General features: G+C 44.7%; 1 protein-coding gene across 3 annotated transcripts in view; it reads right to left on the reverse strand.

Annotated features, from left to right (window-relative positions):
• astn2 (astrotactin 2) overlaps positions 1–10,000 on the reverse strand; it is a 680,356-nt gene that overhangs the window by 515,234 nt on the left and 155,122 nt on the right. For 2 of the 3 annotated variants that reach the window (XM_076283456.1, XM_076283457.1), the window contains exon 3: positions 5,853–6,324. In XM_076283456.1, coding sequence (XP_076139571.1) covers positions 5,853–6,324 — 472 coding nt within the window. The remainder of the gene's footprint in view (positions 1–5,852; positions 6,325–10,000) is intronic. The other variant, XM_076283459.1, reaches the window with a different exon arrangement.

Genomic DNA, 10,000 nt, shown 5'->3' on the forward strand with positions numbered 1-10,000 from the left:
TCATTATTTTTAGTATAAATACCAAGTGTTATCAACCTTATAAAAAGAAAATTGTTTTTAATATAAATACCAAGTGTTATTAACCTTATAATGAGATCATTGTTTTTAATATAAATACACTTACCTAGTTCCCTCTTGTTAAATCCTTTTGACTTAGTTTAATAAGACTTTGACTTATTGTAAGGAGTCTTATCAAGACATCTGCTCAATGCACTGGCAGGCAAATGCTTGTTTTCATGATGAGACATCTTAAAATCAAGTTCAAGTTCAAGTTGTCAGTATTATCATGTACTCATAAATAAGCATTTATCAGCATTGAAATTTCTTGTGCTCAAGTGCCCATTCAATTTCAAAAATACATTTCAAAAATACATTTCAAAAATACATTTCAAAAATACTATAAAAAATACATTTCAAAAATACATTTCAAAAATACATTTCAAAAATACTATAAAAAATAGGAAGAAAGAGAAGAAGGAAGAGGGGAAAATAAAATCCAAAAACCTACAGTAAGTGCCATTATGTGGGGATTTCCAAGTGCCATTAAGTGCCATTATGTGGGGATTTCCAAGGACGGTTCAGCATCATGATGACTTGCAGGTAGAAGTTATCCCTGTATCTGCTTGTATCGTCTGCCAGAAGGCAGGAGGGTGAAAAGACAGTGGCTGGGATGACTGGGGTCAGAGACTCTACGCTTGGCCTTTCTTCTGCAGTGCTGGCTGTAGAGGTCCTGCATGGATGGTAACTCAGTCCTTGTAATGCGCTGCACTGATCTGACAACTCTTTGTAGCGATTTTCGATCCTGGGCAGTGCTGTTACCATACCATGCTGTTATGCCACCAGTCAGAATGCTCTCTATTGTACAGCGGTAAAAGTGGATCAATATTTTGTAGTCCATGCCAAATTTCGGCAGACGGCGCAGAAAGAAAAGCCGTTGTCTAGCTGTCAATATGGTGTGTCCAGCTCAGATCCTCAGATTCTCCACAGCTGCACTCCCGATGTGAATGGGTGCGTGTTCTTCAGCTCCTTGGTTTTTGTTACATTGAGCAGCAGACTGTTATCCTGACACCAAGATGTCAGTGTTGCCACCTCTGCTCTGTAGGCAGACTCATCACCATTCTTGATGCAGCCGATTATGGTGGTGTATCAGCAAACGTAATGATGGTGTTGGAGCGGTCAGTGGCTGCACAATCATACGTGACCAGTGAGTACAACATGGGGCTTAACACACAACCCTGTGGAGCACCAGTGCTGAGTGTAAGACTGGAGGAGGTGATGTTACCGAGCCGTACTGCCTGTGGCCTGCCTGTTAGGAAGTTTAGTATTCAGCTGCACATGGAGGGACTGATGTTCAGCTCTTGTAGTTTCATGATGAGCCTAGATGGTACTATGGTGTTGAAGGCGGAGCTGAAGTCGATAAAGAGCATCCGTATGTACGTGTTGTTCTGATCCAAGTGAGAGAGAGCAGTATTCAGGGCCAAAGCTACAGCATCATCTGTAGATCTGTTAGATAAGCAAACTGGAGTGGGTCTAATACAGTAGACAGACAGGATGTAATGTGGTCTTTGACTAACCTCTCAAAGCACTTCATCACAACAGAGGTCAGAGCAACAGGGCGGTAATCATTTAGACAGCTCACTGATGATATCACAGCAGAGGTCAGAGGTCATTTAGACAGCTCGCTGATGATATCACAGCAGAGGTCAGAGGTCATTTAGACAGCTCGCTGATGGTATCACAGCAGAGGTCAGAGCAACAGGGCAGTAATCATTTAGACAGCTCACTGATGATATCACAGCAGAGGTCAGAGGTCATTTAGGCAGCTCACTGATGATATCACAGCAGAGGTCAGAGGTCATTTAGACAGCTCGCTGATGGTATCACAGCAGAGGTCAGAGCAACAGGGCGGTAATCATTTAGACAGCTCACTGATGATATCACAGCAGAGGTCAGAGGTCATTTAGGCAGCTCACTGATGATATCACAGCAGAGGTCAGAGGTCATTTAGACAGCTCGCTGATGGTATCACAGCAGAGGTCAGAGCAACAGGGCGGTAATCATTTAGACAGCTCACTGATGATATCACAGCAGAGGTCATTTAGGCAGCTCACTGATGATATCACAGCAGAGGTCAGAGGTCATTTAGACAGCTCGCTGATGGTATCACAGCAGAGGTCAGAGCAACAGGGCAGTAATCATTTAGACAGCTCACTGATGATATCACAGCAGAGGTCAGAGGTCATTTAGGCAGCTCACTGATGATATCACAGCAGAGGTCAGAGGTCATTTAGACAGCTCGCTGATGGTATCACAGCAGAGGTCAGAGCAACAGGGCGGTAATCATTTAGACAGCTCACTGATGATATCACAGCAGAGGTCAGAGGTCATTTAGGCAGCTCACTGATGATATCACAGCAGAGGTCAGAGGTCATTTAGACAGCTCGCTGATGGTATCACAGCAGAGGTCAGAGCAACAGGGCGGTAATCATTTAGACAGCTCACTGATGATATCACAGCAGAGGTCAGAGGTCATTTAGGCAGCTCACTGATGATATCACAGCAGAGGTCATTTAGGCAGCTCACTGATGATATCACAGCAGAGGTCAGAGGTCATTTAGACAGCTCGCTGATGGTATCACAGCAGAGGTCAGAGCAACAGGGCAGTAATCATTTAGACAGCTCACTGATGATATCACAGCAGAGGTCAGAGGTCATTTAGACAGCTCACTGATGATATCACAGCAGAGGTCAGAGGTCATTTAGACAGCTCACTGATGGTTTCTTAGGGACTGGGATGATGGTGGCCCTCTTAAAGCATGTGGGGGCGACAGACTGTAGCAGTGAGAGGTCGAGGATGTCTGTGAATACCTCTTCCAGTTCAGAAGCACAGGCCTTGAGAACACGCCCCGGGATGTTGTCAGGTCCTGGAGCTTCATGTGCATTCACTCTTCTGAAGGATTTGCACACATCTGTCACAGATACCTAAAAAGGGCAGCAGTCTTGCTCTAACAGTACCTCTGACCTGATGGGTGTCTCAAACCGGGCATAGAAAGAGTTCAGCTCCTCTGAAAGACAGCCAGAGGTCGCATCTGCTCTGCTTTGTAGTCAGTAATCCTTAGCCCACTCCACATATCCCTGGTGTTGGATCCTGTGTAATATGACTCCACTTTTTCCTTGAACTGTCTCTTGGCCAATAAAATGGATTTGCTTAGTTCATAACAGATTATTTTGTACTCACTAGGGTTACCAGAATGATAAGCTGCTGTCCGGGCTTTGAGGGCTGAAGAGACCTCTCTATTCACCCATGGTTTCTGATTAGGAAAAATGTGTACAGTCACAACGTCGTCTATGCATTCGCAAATGTAGTCTGATATAATTTCAGTGTAATCATTGTAGTCTGATATAATTTCAGTGTAATCATTGATTGTGATCTGTCCAGCGCTCCCGTCTCAGCTTCTGCCTATAGGCATTAGGAGGACAGAGGAATGATCCGATTTGCCCAAGGCTGGGCGGGGGCTGGCTTTGTAGGCATGACTACGGCGTGTAGGCGTGATCCAGGATGTCTTCACCTCCAGTTGGGCAGTTAACGTGCTGATGGTACTTCGGTAAGACTTTCTTGAGGTTGGCTTGTTGAAGTTGCCAGCTGCATTGAAAGGAGCCTCCAGATGCAAAGTTTCCTGCCGATCAATGACTTCATATAGATCATCCATCGCCTGTTTGGTGTCAGCTTGCGGTGGAATGTAAACGGCGACAAAAACAAATTGCAGAGAATTCCCTGGGTAGATAAAAGCGCCTGCACTTGACCATTAGATGTTCGAGGTCAGGAGAGCACCCTGACGATGATGTTTGCACATCCACACACCACAGCTCGTTGATTAGGATGCACACACCACCTCCTCTGTTCTTCCCCGAGTCAGCAGCTCTGTCCTGTCCATGAATGGAGAGGCCCTCGGGTGGCATGGCAGAGTCTGATATTGAGGGGTCCAGCCATGTCTCAATAAAGACAAATTAATTGCAGTTTTTAATTTTTCCGTTGAAACGCCAGCCTGGCTATGAATTCATCCAGTTTGTTATCGCGTGACTGTACGTTAGCAAGGAGAATGCTAGGAAGCGGAGGACAGTGCTGTCGTTTTCTTCATTTCACCAAGATCCCGGCTCGCCTCCCTCTTTTCCTCCGGCAGCGTCTTTCCCCAGGTAACCAAGGTAACCAGCCAGCTAAACAACTTTGGTAACCATCCCAAGACGTCCCAAGAAGTGTTTGCAGATGTCAGATTAAGTCTTATATCCAGTAGCGCCTGTCTGTCATACATGATTAGCGCTTGCTGCGTTGCTAATACATGTGAGAATAACACTAGAAATATGAAAAAAGCACAAAGTTGAGGAGGACACTGAGCAACGGCAGCCATGTCTCCAGCGCTGACGTCATAATCAATATTAAGTAAGTTGAACTCTTATTAAATGAAGTCAAAAGATTTTACGAGAAAGCACTAGGTAAGTCTTTTTATACTGAACACAATACCAACTTGATCTTGATTAATTGCACTTGGCTAGATTTTATTAGATAAGCAGTTTGATATTAAATTACAGTTTGTCATATTTGATTTTCAAAAGCGTCATGGAAACAGCATCATTATAACTTTGTTGTCTGTGTGTGCTGTTGTGTGTTTTTTGAAATTAGTAACATGTTTTGTCCAAGTCATTAAATGCACATTACTTTGTGCTGGTCAGTTATAATGAATGGCATTGTGATTGGTGTGTCATACAAATTAGGGTGTGTGTGTGTGTATGTGTGTGTGTGTGTGTGGGAACAGACCATGGGGAAGTCTTAGAACTGTCACCAGAGAATTCCATTCAACTTTGTTGCCCTACCCAAGTGCATAGCGGCATTCTAGATAAATACTTTCAAGACAGTGCTGCTCATTAAAGGCTTGCTTGCTTTCTTCCAGGTATAGAGTTTCAAATTTCATGAACTTTTGAAGCATTTAAGAGTGTAAATAAATGCAAATGAAGCGAATATAAATCAGTGCTCCTGGGCGAGATGCTTAATAATGATGCATATGCCCCAACCGGGCGCAGAAAAGCCTGCTTTAGATCCGCAGCCAGTTAATCAGCAAAAACAGAGGCTTAAACTTCTCCTCTGGCTTAACCAAGCATGAAGTCAGACTGAGCCATCGATGTACATACTAATGGGATTTATTTATTTATTATCATTAATGCATGCTGGGTGTTTGTTTTCTTTTTTGCAAGTGAACAGCCATCCTGCAACAGCAAAACAAGGTGACAAAACAGACCTCAGAACTGTGAGTTTTACACCAAGCATTGTGTCCATGTAGCACATCCCTTATCATCTTCAGGATCTGAAGATGCCCCTCCCCTCCTCTCATGGACCTAAAGGTGTTTAAATGTGACTACAAAGGGGTAAATAAATCACGTCTCTCTCACTCAACAAGGTCCAATGTTCAATACGCCATTTTTAATGTTCCATTTGGTGACTTTGACTTTGTTCAACATTGAAGTGTTGCATGGCAATGTTTTGTCTGTTGACTTAAAATTACAATGACGTTCAGTAGCCATCTTCAAGAAATATCAGACCTCTAAGCAATGGGTTGTTTGATGGCCCACTTTTGACCAAAATATGTGTGTTTGAAGTTCATATCTGAAATGAATCATTCATGCCTTTTCAGTTCTGCACTGACTATTTTCTATGCTTCAGCATTTAGCAAACACTTCTACTGAAGCCAGGTGGACTGTGCCCTAAGCAGTGTTGCTGAAGCCAGGTGTGTGTGTGTGTGTGTGGACCATGCCCTAAGCAGTGTTGCTGACCACCACTACCCCACGCTTGCGCAACCCACCTCTCTTGTCCAGGCTGTGCTTGTGGTTGTCGTCGGTCTTCTTGAGGCTGTCGCAGAGCGCGTGCGAGCCAAAGCCTCCCCCGCTGCCGTAGCCGTCCTCGACCTTGCAGTCGTCCAGCACCCCGACCCCCCCGCCGTGCAGCTGGTTGTGCATGGGCTGCGTGCCGACCCCCGCGTGCTCGTCCTCCTCGCAGTCGTAGTCGTCCAGGATGGGCGTCTCGCGGATGGGCATGCCGATGACCGAGCCGTGCGCGTGCAGCGGGCGTGAGGACCCGCGGAAGGAGGACGAGTCTCCGGCGCCGCCAGCGCGCCCCTGCGGCCCCAGCAGCACCGACGGGATGTAGTGGATCTCGTGCGTGGCCTCAGTGCTCGCGCTCTTCTGGGGGACGCGCCGGCGCTTGCACCAACGCTGACGAGTGTACAGCACCAACGTGAAGAGCAGGATGAGCAGCAGCAGAGCAATCAGGCCTCCCTGAGAAGGAGAGAGAGAAGGAGAGAGAGAGGAGAGAGAGAAGGAGAGAGAGGAGAGAGAGAAGGAGAGAGAGAAGGAGAGAGAGAAGGAGAGAGAGAGAAGGAGAGAGAGAGAGAAGGAGAGAGAGAAGGAGAGAGAGAGAGAGAGAGAGAGAGAGAGGAGAGAGAGAAGGAGAGAGAGAGAGAGAAGGAGAGAGAGAAGGAGAGAGAGATAGAGAGAGAGAGAGAGAGAAGGAGAGAGAGAGAGAGAGAAGTAGAGAGAGAGAGAGAGAAGGAGAGAGAGAGAGAAGGAGAGAGAGGATTATTTTTTTGCATTCTTCTTTGTGAATTATTTGCTGTGTCTAAACAATCATGCTGTTTATATGAGAGACTAGAGACAGAGAGAAAACGTGAGAGAGAGAGAGAAAGAGAGAGAGAAATGGAAAAAGAGAGAGAGAAATGGAAAGAGAGAGAGAAATGGAAAAAGAGAGAGAGAAATTGAAAGAGAGAGAGAGAGAAATGGAAAAAGAGAGAGAAATTGAAAGAGAGAGAGAGAGAAATGGAAAAAAGAGACTCAGGACTAAAGCATAGCAATGAGCCAAGAGTTCTACTACTACACACACTGGTGTTTTTATTCCCAATGGACAGAACACACACACACACACACACACACACACACACGCACACAGACACACGTTCACAGACACACACACACACACACTGAGCCTGAGACATCTTTCACCCACAGCTTGTTCTATTGCAAAGCACATCAAAAACACACAAAGACACACACACACACACACACAGACACACACACACACACACACACACACACACACACACACACAAACACACGCACACGCACACACACACGCATACACACAAACCTTGAGTGAGTAACTCTTAAATGCATGGCTGCAGACAGGGCTTTATAACAGATCGAGGGGGGGTTATGTTGCACTTTGAGAGCAGTGTCCATGACATCACACACACAGGCACACGCACACACACACACACACACAAGGCATTAACACAGATAGGGGAGTGTGTGTGTGGGGGGTGGGGGGTTACACTTTGAGTGCAGTGTCCATGACATCCAAAAACATCAGAAGAACAATCAGCAGCGACAAGCCCGACAGCCAGACATAAAACAACTCTCTCACACACACACACACACACACACACAGCCCGACAGCCAGACATAAAACAACACACAAGTGGGTCACCGCTTGATGAGGGTATATTAAACACAGACTGACAGTGGAGGAGAAGGTGAGGAATAGAGAAAAGGAGAGAGAGAGAGAGAGAGGGACACTGAGAAAGATAGAGAGAGAGAGTTGCATCTCCATTCCCAGAATGCATTGCGAGCTGCGTTGATACATAAAGAGAAGATGGGGGTTATTCATCACAGAGTTTAAAATTCCATCTTCATGTGGAAAAACAAACCCTCCTCAAATTACGACTCACACACTGTGGGGCGTCCATAAATCACCGTGGCGACGGCGAGATGGGCACTCAAGATGGTGCGAGACGCAGCCATGGACAAACGAGTTCATTAATCTCAAATAGTGGCGGCAGCGTCTGAAAATAAACTCCCAGGTTCCAACTCCACCACGGCGACACAAGACAAAAGAGTGTGGGCACGGCGATGACAACGCTACCGCGCGGCGGCCGAGTCCCAATATGCAGCCATAACAGCTACGAGATGCGGCCATAAGAGCTACGAGATGCGGCCGAGTCCCAATATGCAGCCATAAGAGCTACAAATGCGGCCATAAGAGCTACGAGATGCGGCCCGTAACTCACTGCCCCATCTGGGCAGCTGAAGGTGCGTCTACTCACTTATACTACTGACAAAAAGTTAGGTGATGAATTAGACATGCAACCTTTATACCGTTTATAGATACTTACATCTAAATATACGTTTTTATTTACATAACTATATCATTTTTATTCACATATCTATATAATTTTTAATTTACATATCTATATCATTTTAATTTACATATCTATATAATTTTTAATTTACATATCTACATCATTTTAATTTACATATCTATATCATTTTTAATGTACATTTCTATATCATTTTTATTCGAGCAGTGTGTCAGGTGTGGGCCCCCGGTATGCTTTATAGATTTTCCCCCAAATATAGAAACAGAGAGGTCCTGATTGGACTTTATTTTTAAATAATGACTTGAGGTGCTAATTGATACAAATACAATAGTAAACTGCAGTTTGGAGTATCGGCACACAAGCTCCCCTTTCCTCCTTTTTTATTAGAGTTTCAAGCCTCAGCTCTTCTGGCCTGACGTCGTCATGCTCAATTCTAGTCAGAACTAGAGTCTGATACTGCTCCATTGGGATGTGATCATTCTAGTCAGAACTGGAGTCTGATACCTCTCCATTGGGATGTGATCATTCTAGTCAGAACTGGAGTCTGATACTGCTCCATTGGGATGTGATCATTCTAGTCAGAACTAGAGTCTGATACCTCTCCATTGGGATGTGATCATTCTAGTCAGAACTAGAGTCTGATACCTCTCCATTGGGATGTGATCATTCTAGTCAGAACTAGAGTCTGATACCTTTCCATTGGGATGTGATCATTCTAGTCAGAACTAGAGTCTGAAACCGCTCCATTGGGATGTGATCATTCTAGTCAGAACTAGAGTCTGATACCGCTCCATTAGGATGTGATCACTCTAGTCAGTATATGAGTCTGATACTGCTCCATTGGGATGTGATCACTCTAGTCAGTATATGAGTCTGATACTGCTCCATTGGGATGTGATCATGGGGCGTGATTCAACCGATAGAGGGATTCTTCTTCTCCACAAATGCCTTAACATTGTTTTCTGGTTATTGCGCTGTCAACTTGTACAACAGACGTGATAGCGAAATCTAAATGTCTACCTTTTAGCAACAGCGTTTTTGTCAGAAAGAACAGTGAAGAATGAAGAACTTTTTATTTAAATGTCCCTTACATAGACATTGCACCATACTGAAAGCTAATATTTTGTCACTAGCAACCTACATCTGTCCTCTGTCAAACACAGTTGCATTTTCAGCTCTGAACAAAACTGGTCAGGAGTTCTGGTCCGAACCGTTACTTTTATTTGGATTACAAATGCAATAAACAAACAAATAAATAAATAAATAGTCAGACATCCAAACAGGAATACTGAGCTGGCAACTCACTTCAAAATACCACTCTCATGACTGGACTTTCAGCCAAATGTAATTAACTGAAAACTGGTGGAAAGTGACACAAGAAGATGAAGACGAGGAAGAAGAAGAAGAAGAAGGAGGAGGAGGAGGAGGAGGAGGAGGAGGAGGAGGACCATAAAAAGCTTCAAACCTGCTTGGCCCGCAATTAGCACATCCTGACGCATTTCTTCATGTCTCAAGGACGCAATTAGTGCTAAATAAATAAATAGACTAACTACGCCAGTCATCTTGCACCATCTGGCTGTCCGGCGATAGCTTATGAAATATTGCAAATGGGAAGAAAGAGAGAGAGAAAGTGAACATCCTTCCGTCCGTCTATAATGACTGAGAGAGTCGCACTCATCACACAAGCAGAGTCTGCATCAGCAAGCGGGATTCATCCAGACATATTAATATCAGCATGTGGGATTCATCCAGACATATTAACATGGTGGAGGAACAGCAAGCGGGATTCATCCAGACATATT

This window comes from Alosa pseudoharengus, unplaced genomic scaffold, assembly GCF_046254945.1.
Source record: "Alosa pseudoharengus isolate Yale_2024_CS ecotype anadromous, Long Island Sound unplaced genomic scaffold, YU_APseudo_1.1 YU_APseudo_1.1_scf_14, whole genome shotgun sequence".
Classification (NCBI taxonomy): Eukaryota; Metazoa; Chordata; class Actinopteri; order Clupeiformes; family Clupeidae; genus Alosa; species Alosa pseudoharengus.